At 37.7% G+C, this 14061-nt stretch overlaps 1 protein-coding gene across 6 annotated transcripts in view; it reads right to left on the bottom strand.

Moving 5' to 3' along the window:
• RALGAPB (Ral GTPase activating protein non-catalytic subunit beta) overlaps window positions 1–14061 on the bottom strand; it is a 92529-nt gene that overhangs the window by 17927 nt on the left and 60541 nt on the right. For 4 of the 6 annotated variants that reach the window (XM_044447626.1, XM_044447625.1, XM_044447628.1 and 1 more), the window contains 9 exons: window positions 13440–13587; window positions 11005–11069; window positions 10726–10858; window positions 6538–6671; window positions 5860–6042; window positions 4260–4411; window positions 3635–3822; window positions 1349–1455; window positions 234–386 (listed from right to left, as the gene is read on the bottom strand). In XM_044447626.1, the coding sequence (XP_044303561.1) occupies window positions 234–386; window positions 1349–1455; window positions 3635–3822; window positions 4260–4411; window positions 5860–6042; window positions 6538–6671; window positions 10726–10858; window positions 11005–11069; window positions 13440–13587 (1263 nt within the window). The remainder of the gene's footprint in view (window positions 1–233; window positions 387–1348; window positions 1456–3634; window positions 3823–4259; window positions 4412–5859; window positions 6043–6537; window positions 6672–10725; window positions 10859–11004; window positions 11070–13439; window positions 13588–14061) is intronic. The other 2 variants (XM_044447627.1, XM_044447630.1) reach the window with 1 other exon arrangement.

A 14061-nucleotide genomic window follows, 5' to 3' on the forward strand; every position in this document is an offset into this window, starting at 1 on the left:
TAACAGCAGTAGCAGCATTTCCATACAGACACCAGGGAGAATGTCAATAGATAGGACTGCTGAAATGATTATGGTGCATCAGGTACTTTTATTTAGTTGGAGAGATCAGCATGAATACAATTAAAGCAGTAAAATTTGCTAAGAAGAATACAATAACCCCTCAAGTACAATGACCAGCCACTTTTCTTGAGCCACATACACAGGAAATAAATAAAAAAGCATAAATCTCTTACTTCCTCAGTAACTATTTCATGCAAATCTGGAATGCTCAGGTCTGCTTTCACAAAAGGGATCTTGTCCACCTCCTCAGGAAATGGGCGGTGTTTCACACTATATTTTACTCCAACATCATTTTTAGGTGTAGGTCGAGGTTCTGGGACAAACATCTGCTTTCAGAAAGAGAAAAAAAAATCTCATTTTTTTTAGAAATTTGTCAAATATTTCCTGATAATTCAATAGCAATTTACTTTTGCATCAAATACCAAGGAAAGTTGTTTGGGGTTTTTTTGAAAGGGGAGGTTTTACATTGAAAGTTATTAATAACCAATAGCAATTAACTTTGCTAATGGTTTATCATAAATTGGATATTGATTCTGATACTGTATGCCTGGATTCTAATTTGGAACTTATCCCAAAACAGAAAACCAAGATCAAGCAAGCAAAGATGAAAAGGTACAGGTCTTGAATGATTTCTGGTTTTAACATTTTTTGAGAGAAGGAGTACATACTAGTAAGTCACACCCATGCCTGAAGATATTCATTTTTACAAGTATACACAAAAGTATTATTACAGTACATTTCCACGTGCTTGAAGATACGGATACTAATTCACATAGTGCAACCATTGCCCCTAAATTATATGAAAGTGGCTCTAAATATTCTTTGGAAGCTATACTGGTTGTCTGTATTCATGTTTTAAGACAGCATTTTCAAGGTCTTTACTATGTATTATGGAACTATTTGTAATAAGGCATCTGAAGATAATTAATATGAAAATTCTGCTTATGAGAAATTTTTGTTTAGTCAGCTTCAGCCTGATACTGTTTTGCGTGACAGCCCCAAACAAAGCAATGCAATTACTGTAGAGAAATTTTAATGCATGCTTCCCACTCCATCCAAACTCTCAGAGTAGGTTGCTACTATTGGATACTATGAAATTGTATAATCATTAAATGTGATATTTAACAACTCACACATGTATGTATGTCACCAGGATAATGCAGAAGATAAATATAATTGCTACTCAGATAATTCAGGACATCTGAATTAAACAGCTTCCTCACTGCAATGGTGGGTAAGTGGTTTTGGAACAGAGCAAACTATATTCACTGTGAGCTTTGATAAAGACCTTTTGATTAGCTTTGGCTCCTCTTGGCAAAAGGCAAAGCTGCTGGGCCCATGCATGTCTTCCAGACATTCCACGGATCAGAATTGTGACTGAAGGAAAAAAGTCATCTGAAGAAGAAATGTATTTGCATGAAAGCTTCTTTAATACAGTAATAGACACAAATTAAGCATGTAATATATATAAGCAAATAAAGTCAGTCCTATAGTTTGGCAAACTCAGAAACCAGTCTCAATTGTAAATAAAAACATAATTCTTCCTTTCTGTGCAGAACATGCAGTTGGGGGAGGGCAGAATTCCTGGGTTCCTCCCTTAAAAAGAGAAACTAAAAAGTTCTTTTTAGGTTAATAGGGAAATGGAGCAGTTAACAGACAGTTCCACAATGTTTCCAATACAGAATACAGTAAACAGCACTTTCCTAGGGTCCCAGATGCTCACAGCAAGGCTGCAAGAACTTTAGTCGTACACCTAAAGATTTTTTTTTAAATCCTGCTTAAATACCTGCAATCCAGTTAAGAAAGTGGACAACGTTTGGGGGGGGGGACCTTACAAGCAACACATGAATGCAATAGCACCCTTCTGGTTATGTTTCCCAGTAACTGGAATTAAGAAGCATACTGCTTCTGCACTAGAGTTTATATATGACTATCATGACTGGTAGCCATTGATAACCTTATCCTCCATGAATGTGCTTCTCTTTCATGAAGCTACTAAGGCTGTAGCTCTATACTCACATACTTGGGCTATGTCCCATGAACTCAAAGGATGTTACTTTGGAGTAGCCATCATATGATTGTACTGTGATTTTAGTCTACTAACTTTTAGCACAGCTCCTCTCCCATTTGCAACAGGGGGAAAATACCACTATATCTATGGGATTGTTGTAAAGATTAGTGAAATGGTATATGTGCTGAAAAAGTATTACCATCTAACCCCACCTCTTGAAAGGACTGTGCATCTAGAATGAGCATTCTGTACTAAATTATCACTTGAAAAAAATCAACATTTTTAAAGCAATAAATTTCAGTTCGTGAAAAATACAAATACAACTGTCTCAGTCGCACAATATATTCTGGTTACAGAGCAGTGAGGGAAGCTGATTCTGACTGAGGGCTTAGCTTAAGGACAAGAAATAAAGAGAAGTAGTAGTAGTAGTAGTAGTAGTAGTAGTAATTATTCTCAGTTTGACGCTTTAGTATTTCCTTTTGCAAAAAAACGATGTACATGAGTATATCAACTACATGTATCTAGATTTTGGCTGTATATTAATATCTGCAGCCAAATATTGGCTGCTATACTTATTTTTAATTTTTTTGACTAATTTGCTGCAAACCATCCTGGGACTTTTTAAGTATGGGACAGTATAGAAAATAAATGTATGTATGTATGTTTAAATTGTAATTATGGAACTCCCTTTTTAAGTGGGCTCATTTGTTCTGCCCTGTTAGCTTTTAAAGAATAAGGTGAATCTGTTCTGTTTCAGAGACAAGCTAATTGATTAATGATGTATTGTCTGCTGAGATTGGCTGATTGATTGGGTTTTGCTGCTGTTGGTTCAGACTTCTGTATTAACAACTATAGCTTAGTTTGATGTTAGATAAATTATTTTTATGATGATTTTTATTTGTTTTAGTATCTGACAGGTCAAAAGCCAAGGTATAAATATTTTCAATAGATTTGAAAAAAAGATGACATATATTGATCTACACAGCTGCTAAACCAAAAATTTCACTATCTACAAATCTCTAACTAGAAATAGCTTTAAGGAATATGTTTAGATCTAGAAAGACAATTCTGAGATGTTGTTGGCATTATAGTCTGATGAAAATGGACAAACATTCAGAGAATATGGCACAAAGGATTTTATAGACTGAGACTGCATTTGTTCAGATGATCATCTCTCAGTATAGTAAGCTGATTTATGAGTAAAACTGTTGCTCACACATGGAACTCCTTCACAAAATAAGCAAGTACATCAGAAATATTCTTATGGCCATAGTCTTCCATTTTGTCCAAACCATGGTATTATGGTTACCAACTCTGGAATAAGGCCGAACACTCAAACAGGATATAAGATCATCTAGACTGGTCCATTATGCAAGCATTCTTGGATCTGATGTCTGAACATTTACTATGGCAGAGTTGCACAATTCTCCACAGCTCTGCAGGATATATCATAAAGTAGGACACCAGTGTAATGAAACAGGTGGTGATCAAGCAAGTCTTGTTGTCATCCAGTTGAAGACATTTACATACTTGCTTTAGAAGACATAAAATGGATTTACTCACTTTGCTCATTTCCTAGGGGTTGCTCCAACATTGCAAGGATGACACTGTTGTCCAGGACAAAGTAGCGAAAACTATATTTGTTTATGGAAGGCAGACGAGAATATTTAATTAAGGTGATTTCATTCACCAAGCTGCAAGGGGAGGCAGGGCCACTGGGTGAAGGAAAAGCTCCAAGTATTTGCATGATGCTGTAAACCAAGAGAAATATCTAGTCAAACTATGCAGTCACAGAAAATGCTGGAGAGAGAAACACATGGATCTACAGGTACTTTTAAGATGAACTGATGAGGAAGCATACAGTATACATTCCTAGCTACTGTACCATACCGTACTGTACCGTATCATAACACTAGGTTCAAATACAAATAGGGGAACAGAAAAGAATCTGCTCAGTTGGAAAATTCTTGAAACAGAGAAATTAAATTCCTTTGTTCTATACACATAAATTCACATTTCTTTTTAAAAAATGCTTGTAATACTTTTAAATCTTAAGAAAGCCCATCTTGAGCAGCTTGGCTGTGGAGGAGATAGCCTGCTAGGATTTTTTAAAATGTTGCCCATCACTATTTTAAAAACTTAACGTTTTTCCAGCAATTACTGAATTGTCTTCAATAAACTTTCATACCATGTGAGAGTAGCTTCAGCTGCATCCTTTACCCTCATGGAAGCAGGATTTGGCTCCTTATCTCCTTTGTACTTGACTTCTTGTTCACTATTTCTGGATTTACTTCCTGAGATGCCCAGTTCCACAATCTCCAACACTTCTTTTAAACAATCCTAGAGGGGGACAAATATTACCAGTCAAGTGTTTGGCAAATTCACTAAGCCCACTGTACATGAATCTACCAGTGCCTTTTTATCAAAGAAAACTGAAAGGACTAAAATCACTTCATACACAATCTACTTTTGAGCACACTCCATTTGTTAGATTCCCATGACACTGTACACAGCTTCTATGTTATGTGGTTGCATTTTCCTTAGAATCATCAAGTGGAAGGTGCTACCCACCACTAGCATATGTGTGTGGACTCATTGTGTTGTTATTAAATGGGAGATTTGGATCCTTGACTTCACCTGCTACTGTGCAAGGAATAATATATGATAGTGAAAATTCAGAGAAAAGACTGGATGGGTAATTAATTTTGATGATTAATGTCTGCCTTGCCTTAAACCCCCAAGGAGGAGGGAACTGATTTCAACGTGCACAGCAGGGATATAAAACAGAAGGATTTATGGCCAGAGAAGACTCTCTCAAGTACTTCAGTGTGGCCCACAGCATCCTTACTACATGCTACACATTACTAAATTCCTTTCAGAGATAAGAGACTGCTTCTTCTTCTTCTTAGTGCCAAAAGGGCTGACCCACCAGGACTTGCTACAGCGTGTAATAGTAGCAGCCAGTGATGAGTTTTGATAGCTTCCATTTGTGGAGCAGGAATACCCAGTGCCCCCTCTCCCTCTGTGTGTATGTGGGCGCATGTGAGAGTGAGAGTGAGAGTGAGAGTGAGAGTGAGAGAGAGAGAGAGAGAGAGAGAGAGAGAGAGAGGGAGGGAATATCATTGTATAAATGTTTAAAATACATCTCATGCATCTAGAACTACACTAATAATTCTGTTACCCTCACTCTATAGCTTTACTGAGACAAAATTGAGGGTTTATTGTCACACTGATATTTCTAAACCTTCTGAACTGCTAGATGGTGAAATATGGGGATGAGATGCTATAATCTCATCCCCATATAACATGAATCCTCAAACTATGGCCCAGGGGTCAGATCTGGCCCACCATGCCCATTTATCCGGTCCACCATGCCCATTTGGACCTGCCGCACACGCGCCGCCACCCACCTTGCCCCGCGCGCAGGGAGGCAGCAGTTAGCTCACCTGGAAAAAATTATCTCCAAACAAGCAAGCCGCTGCCTTGTGTTCCTGCCTCGCAGCACGTGCCCTCCCCCGCCTCACCTCCCCTCGCCACACACCCCACCTCAGTGTGCGTGTCTGCACCACCCCTGCCCCTGTGCCGGCCCACGCGCACCGCTGGCACCAACTTTCCGGCACACACCCAGCACCGGCACCTTTCAACTGGCCCCTTGGTTAAAAAGTTTGAGGACCCCTGCCATACAGGATGAGCTCCTCCCCATATGAGATGAAAGAGCTTGTGATAATACAATCTTAAATAATGTAGTTTATCTATAAGTAAACTCACTAGAAAACCAGGAAACCCACCTTTTCCTCAAGCATGTCTGGATGTTCAGTGAGCCATACACAAAGACACTGAAATGCTGCTACTATCATGGAGTGAAGATCTCTGGAATGAAGAGGAGCTGGACGACTACACTGGTATACAATATAACTGCATACAGAGCTAATAGCTCTTTTCCTGTCTGAAGAATCAACACCAACCTTTACCTGAAATAAGTAGTGCAAACTTATGTTCAGCTGGAAGCCTCTTTAGGAAGTAACCATAAATTATTGTTGTCCTTTCCAAATATAAACATAAGCACAAAGTGCATAAAATAGCCTTAAAACAAATGATGGTACAGAATGGAACAAGACACACGAGTGTTCTGGATTTAGTGCACATCCAGTTACCGATGAAAAATACTGCTATCTCTTACCTATTTATTTTATTTCAGTAGGTATGCTATTCTAGTTGGACTGCTAACAATGAGAATTTTCTTTTCAAATGGGAAGGCAATTGAAATCACACACTTTATGAGAAAAATTCCTCTGTTGCATGAAACTAAATGTTTGGCCAGCTCTGTCAGTTGTTCTCCAGCTGAGGAGGGAAAACTGTCTACAGTATCAGGCAAGAATAGCTGGTTGGGAAGGATACAGAACCAGAAGTCAAATCCTATAGTCTAGCAGAGGCTGTCTCCAGACGAGAGGTTGGCTGATGCTTACCTTTGCCAAACCAGAAAGAAGTTCTAATGCAGCCAGTGAGATGCTCATTTCCTGCCTCCACTGTGCATTGAGCCTTTGGGTTACCAAATGAATGCTGCGAATCAGGAGTCCAGCTGCTGTATCTGTATGAAGAGCTAGAATATAAACCCCAATACCACACACCACAGGGAGGGAAAACAACTAAGCATTAGTAACAGTCAGCAAAGCGGTCCATCAGGCAAAAGCTCAAGCAGCCACAACATACACAGAAAACAAGATACACATGCATTTGAGAAACAAAACATTCAGCAATTCATACAGGTAACTCAGACAGTTTATTAAGAAGCTCTGTACTGATGTAAGCAGTTCTTGAAGATGTTGCTAGAGAAATCACTGAAACTTTTTCTAACTTCAGTTGCCTCTCTCTATGTCTTTCAGATTTTAACATCTAAGGCCAGGGACTGTTTTTTATTTATTTTCATAACCATTTTGGAAGCCTTTTTCAGAAGCAGGAGTGTGAAGTAAAAAATACTTCATAGAAATGGAAGTAAAAATTCCAATATGTATTATTAGTAAGAACCTGTTTAGTTACCAGTATTCAAGTTCTCACACAAATTAGGACTGCAACAGTTTTCCATGCCTCAGGCTGACTATGTGCACATATAACAAGCATACGGTTGTCTCCAAACATTGTTTGTCCTATGTTAATCCAGCAAGTTTTGCCAGTCAAACAACTATGAATCCTTTGCTGTGGGGGAGAGAATTTCTATCTTAATAAGGATCTAGGAAATGTCCTGGTTGGTAATTCAGATCTCCAATGAAAACAGATTTGATATAATTTTAAAGAATACTGTTTACTACTTTTCACAACTGTCCAAATACATCAGCCTGCACTCAATATACAACTGGAAGCATTTTCCCTGTGGGATGGGGCCAGCAGGTTTGAGGTAAGTGGTTTATTTTGGTTTTTTAATACAGGATTAATTTTATCAACCTAGGGTTGAAATATTTTTAAATATGTCATTTGTAAAAAGTATCTTTGACAGTTTGAAAAGATCATCCCCAGGTATTCTTAGAACTGAATTAGGATTTTAATACACCAAAAAATAAAATTCCAGACACTTTTCTACAATGCATGCTTGAAACTAAATAGAAAATGTTTGAAAACATCTATGTTCTTACAAGAATTAATCTCTCAGATAATTATGTCTTCCATCTACATGCACTTTGAAATCCCTGTCAGTGTAACCTGATTAGATATTTTCAAATCCAGAGAATTAAGGTAGGATATTTAAACAGATCTAAAGAATCTGTTGAGGAAAAAGGTAGCCACTTCATTTCTTTTCCCAAAGGTAGAGTCAACATGTAGGAGATTGGCTCTTCCCAGAAAATATATTGTAGATTCCATTTTAAATAGATGGAAACAAAAGGAATTTTACATAGTATGTTTTTGGGTTACCTTATTAGCCTCACAACTTGGCAAAGCAGTACAGAAAGCTATTGTAGGGATTAGGCCCACTTCTCTCCAAATACCATGTTCCAAGGTTGAGACTTCAGATTCTGAACCAGAACTGGAAGAAGAGGTGGGATCAGAACTCTTAGCAAAAATGCCAAGGCCAAAAGGACCAGCAATAAGCCCAGAGGCCAGAAGGAGAATAACAGGAGTTAGATGGGGGCATGATCAGACTCATAGTCTGGGGTCAGATCAAAAGAGGAGACCAACTGAATAGCATCCAAAGTTCCAGCCATCTGGGCCACAAGCAGCAGAAGCCACTTGAGTGAGGAACTAACTACTTCTGGTTTAGGAAGGAAGAAGAGGAATTCTGCCTGGAACCATATTCTCAATTGGTATTCTAACTTTGCTGGAGTCTTTTCTAAATGATCTCCACAGTACTCTTGTTTTGTATCACAAAGCCAGTCCAGTTGGTCAGTTTTAACATAATAAAGACTGCAGTTAAATGCCTCTTCTCCTGGGGAGGGAGACACTGCGGAGTTGTGGGGGAAGAGATTGAGGAGAAGTTCCTTGAACCTGTAATGAGATGACAGACTAAACAAGTAGACAAATTAAGAAGTGTCCAACATTCCTGCTGTCTAGCACTCAAAGCAGCAGGGGACACTCTTTTCTGAAAGGGAGGAAAGGAGAGGATGTTTCAGTTTGGAGTCAACTTTTACACGGGCCGATGCATCTCTCACATCCGTAGGAGAATTTGACTTTGATTTATATTATACTGTAACTGGTCAGGCTTTATAAAAAGGATCATGCTTTTCAGTTCTCATCTATGCCTGCTGAGAGGAAACTAGGGAAAGAGAAACATGTTTATGACATTTTCCCTCCCCATCTACACACGTAACCACTTCGGCTCATATTTTCTGAAACGCTGATAATTCTCTTCTTAAGAGGATGTTAATTAGGTGTTTTTGATACTCAGTAAAGTTAATGTTGTAGCCCCACAGCAAGATTTTTATAGTGGTTGATGCTCTGCGGTCAGCTGAAGTGGAGTGTACAACAAAATGTTTGGAATAAGAAGTAAAAAAAAACCTCAGCCAGCAATACTTGACTACACAGTATAAATCCACCCACAAATAAGATGTTAAACTTTGTTGGGTAAAGGTACAGTATGCCAGGGAATTAAATTCACCAAACTTAGTTGCTTCAAGGCTATGGAATGAATTCTCTACTGAAGTATTGTTTAATGGTTAGCTTACAGATTTGATAATTTACCATGTTTATGTGCTAAATTATTGCAAGTTTTCTGGGGAAAGAGAAATAGCTGCCTCAAGAAAATTAAGACAACAAAGTATAAATTAAAAATAAGGGCCTCCACTTCACAGAAAAGCATCTCAAATATGAACTAAAAGTGTGAAGTGTTCACATCTCACATATTGCACTGATGCCACAAAACCATGAGAAAACTGCATCTGTCAAAGCTATCTCAATTTAACATTTGAAATGCCAGTGCTGCAGCAGCCTACTGGTGTTTATCTGAGAATTCGTTTTTATTCTGTTATTATGTATGGGTAGTTTAAACTTGCAAATAGCAGAGACAGCTTTCAATTCCACGGAAATCTGGTACACTCAGCTGATGCTTCAGTATAGTAAATGGATGGAGAATCTTTTAATATGCATGAAGAAGATCAGGCCATTTACTGATATTTTAAAATCCTTAATTACTGAATATGAGATCTTATTGTGCTTTCAGGAAATGACTATTTGGAGTATCCAGATACTGTCCAAATAGGATGCTCCAAGTCTCATCTGGTTTGTTGGATTTACATTGGAGAACACTCACCATGAACCCCAGAGTATATACTCGTATATGACATAACATAAAATAGTAGTATCTCAATGCAAAATGGATAAGTATGTGAATCAAAAGCATTTCTGATTCAAAAGGACATTTCAGGTTTAATTCAATTGCCACAGGAAAAATTGCAAGATTGCTGATCTAAATAAAACAAATATGCATTTGCTCTGCCAGCTCCTGAAATACACTCTTACAAAATTCAGAACTGTTAGGCACTGCTCTTTAAACACATTTGCAGCACACAATAACACACATAAATCTTAAGACAGATCTGGTTAATATTGATTAAAATTGTAAGCAAAATGAGAAACATTTTGGAGAATTCTTGATTTTGGAGCAGTGCTAGTACATGGAACAGATTTAGTTAACTCTCTGTAGTTAGCTCTTGTAAAATGCAAGTGCACCAAGTGCATGAAATTGAAGACAAAAACAAGAATTGGGAAACAACACATTATTATACTAAGTTAGATCACCTTCCTAGCTGCAGTGTGGTTAGCAGCTGAGATGAAGCCACAAATATTACACTGTCCATGAAAAACTAAACTGTATGCTATAAGAGCCTCCAATATGCTCTCCTAGCTGAAAGACAAAGGAATGAGGATTAAGTGTCCATAGGTGTCTGTTAACAAAAGGCTGCAGCAAAAAATAAAACATTAAAAAATGATGGGGTGGCCAAAGGGCTAGAGCAGTCACCCAAAAATCCTAAGCACAAACCATGATATTCTTCCCTCCTTTGATAATCTATCATAATTGTTGTAATTCATTTGCCTTTTTCCTTTGTTTTTTAGACAAAGGAACTCAAAGTGCCCCAAATAATTCAACTGATAACCTCTTCTGCCGAGCACTCAAACAAAAATAATGAGGTCTGTATAAGAGGAAATAACTAAAAAGTGCAATTCCTTACCATAATCTCTTAGGAGAGCTTGTGCTGGTCTCTCACTGTCAGGAGTAGTGGGCTCTGTGCTTCCTCCACTTGCTGTGCTAATGCCACTGTTCGTGCGACTGTGGCTTTTCAAGACAGTATTTTCACTACCATTCTGTTAGGTTAGAAAAAAGATTTCTATGAAGAAACATACTGTTGATTATCCAGCTGAAAAATAAACTTTGTGCTCTAGTTATAGGATATGTTTCTGTAACCCAACAAATAACTAGGCAACTTTTTTCAAAATAAAATAAATCTTACTGTCTCCATCTGGCAACCAATAGCTTCTAGAAGTGCTGAATCTTGCACGATGTTCAACATTGCACCTGCAGAATTGAAAAATACCAAGATTTTATATCTGAGATGTCTATGGCACATACAGAGCAAACAACCCTCCCCCAGTCATTATATCTAATACTGTTTATATTTTTCACAAATGATTTAGTAAATTTTCTTTGAATTCTTAAGTGAAATATTCCAACTTCTTGGAAAATTCAGAATTGCCATGCACATTCACACACACACACAAAACAAAGGTAGCTGTGTTGGCTCATGCCATCTCAACATTGTTACTACGGAAACATCATTACTTCACCATTATCAGGATGCCTCTACTTCCTTCCCCATCCATTCAAATATGGAGATCTTGTAACATTTCATTGTTGGCAACCTTTGGTTGGGCCAGTGAAGCTATTACACTTATATGTGGAAATCTCCTGGGAAAACAACTGAAGATGAAACCATTCCCCCACATTTTGTTTCATCTTCTCAATAGTCAGTCAGCACTACATGGCAACTTGAGCAAGCTCAGTTCTCCCCTCAAGAGTTACTTTATTTCATAACCTCCAAAACCTACCAATATCTTTCTATCGTAAGAGTACAGTGCTATTTTGGCCACATAAGGGATGACGGAGGATGTGTTTGCTATCAGTATACAGAAAATTTATCCAATACAGTGTCTTTCCAGATATGTTGGGGGCTGATATATAAGATACAACCAATAAAAGTCGCATACTATCTGTATGCCTATGATTCAATACAGTGATGTTTTTAATGGATATTATACACCAAAAACAAAAGGAAATTTTCAAGGTATTTAGAAATACAAAGCTGTAAAAATATAAAGAATTACCAGAAAGCCTTGAGGGAATAATGTAAATCAACACAACAAAACAGTAATTGTGAGCTAAAGCTATTGAGAAATCTTAGAAAAGCATTACATAAAGTACTAAAGGGAAAACAGGTGAGCTTTGGAACAGGGTGCTCAGCAATGTATCGCAATGTTTTGTTTGCCAAACTATCAACTTTGTTTCTTAAAAACAGTAAAAATAAACCAAATTGTTCCCTGAACACAAAATTAAGATATTTTAGCTTTGCCAAATGAATTGATTTTTCAGGAATTCTTTTTCCATTATCACTATACTATTTCCTCTCGTATAATAGTCTCTGCCATGACAAATAGCAGTAACTGATAAAATATTTTTGCTAAATTGCTATTTTATTTAATATATTTATATTCCCTTTTTCCTTTCAAGGAACTCAAGGCAACTTATATTCTTCTCGTCCTCTTGATCCTATTCTCACAGCAACCCTGTGGGGTATATTGGGATGAGAGTCTGTGACTGACCCAAAGTCACCCAGCTGAGTGGGGACTAGAGGCAAAATCTCCTGAGTCCCAGTCCCACACTCTTACCTCCTATAGCACATTTTTTATTTATTTATTTATTTATTTATTTATTTAAGCATTTTTATGCCGCCCCATTCGCCGAAGCCTCGGGGCGGCTTCCAACAATAAGTTAAAAAATAATTATAATATTAAATTTAAAAATATAAACATTAGGTTAAAAATACAAAAATACCAATATAAAATAAGCCGCCCTGGCCAGGTAAAATCCAATAATATTAACAGCTAAAATGCCGCTTAAATAAAAAGGTCTTCGCCTGGCGCCGAAAAACAAATAACGACGGCGCCAGGCAGACCTCTCTGGGGAGCGCATTCCATAACTTAGGCGCCACCGCAGAGAAAGCCCTCCTCCGAGGGCCCACCCTCCTAATTTCTTTCACGGAGGGTTCCCGGAGAAGGGCCTCTCCCGCCGATCTCAAGGGGCGGCCGGGCATATATGGATGTAAGGAGAGCCATGGAACTTTAAGAAACAGAGGTAAATAATCTTACCTTAAATAGAGAGAAGAAATGAAATGCAGAAATTGTAATGGATCGGAAGGATAACTAATATGCCATAAGTAATGTAAGTGGTTCACACATCACACTAAGCAACACTGACCGAGTTTGCATAACATGACAGTCCATTGTCATGTTATTGACTGACAAAACATGACATAGTTGTCATGTGGAAAACTAGTCACAGTGACTTGCTTTATTGTCTTCTAAAGTTTGACTTAATTTTCAGTAACAAGCCACCCTGACAAGCCATGACATATCATAGATTGCCATGTTATCCAAACTCTGAAGAACAATTTTATTGATAGTTGCCAGACATTAGTAGACTTAATCTTCTGTCTGAGCTATAACTCTGATCTATGACCACCTCTTCAAGTCAGCTCCTGAAGTCATTCCAATCATGGGACCCTGGCCTTGTCAGTATTCACATACAGCTTGAAGGCTAATGTGAACTTTAAGCTACCAAAGGCAAAGATGTTTTCAAAAGCACATCCCGCAGATGAAGTCAGAAAGCTACCTAATATCATCTGAGTGTTGTTGGGATCTGTTTCTGTCTGCAGTGCTCCTATTAGTATATTCACAAGTCTCAGCTTCAAAGACAAGAAGGTGACTGGTTTATCATACGATGAACTGTCATCATTGCTGAATTTTCCTTCCAGAACAACCTAAAAAATAAATTGCTTTTGTCATCTATAGTAATATAAAGCTAGTTGCACTAGCATTTATTTTTTGTGCTGTTTTACATATTTAACAAGTATCTGATATATTTCAGTGGTGTCCAATATCCTATATCCCTACCACCTGGAAATTGAAAAAATGACAAAGTAGTAGTGCTACTTGGAGCTGTCAAACAGCAAAATTGGCCATGATGAAACCAGAGAAATAAGAACGGCAAAATAATGAAGCATAGCAGTTTTCTTATTCAATGTAAAATGAACAAACTTTTAACATCATGTGTGTGTTTATATTTTCAGACTGTAAAGCTGGACTTACAAACATCATGCTTTTCCAATTCTTGATTTGTTCTGTTAAGAAATATTAATTCAGCACAAGAAGCCTTATGCTAGGACCACTGATCATAATCCCTGCTATGAATGCACTTCTCTCTTTTCTATGGAGTAGCAACATACATTTTTTGC

The sequence above is a fragment of the Varanus komodoensis genome, unplaced genomic scaffold (assembly GCF_004798865.1).
Source record: "Varanus komodoensis strain SLA01 unplaced genomic scaffold, ASM479886v1 scaffold52, whole genome shotgun sequence".
NCBI lineage: Eukaryota > Metazoa > Chordata > Lepidosauria > Squamata > Varanidae > Varanus > Varanus komodoensis.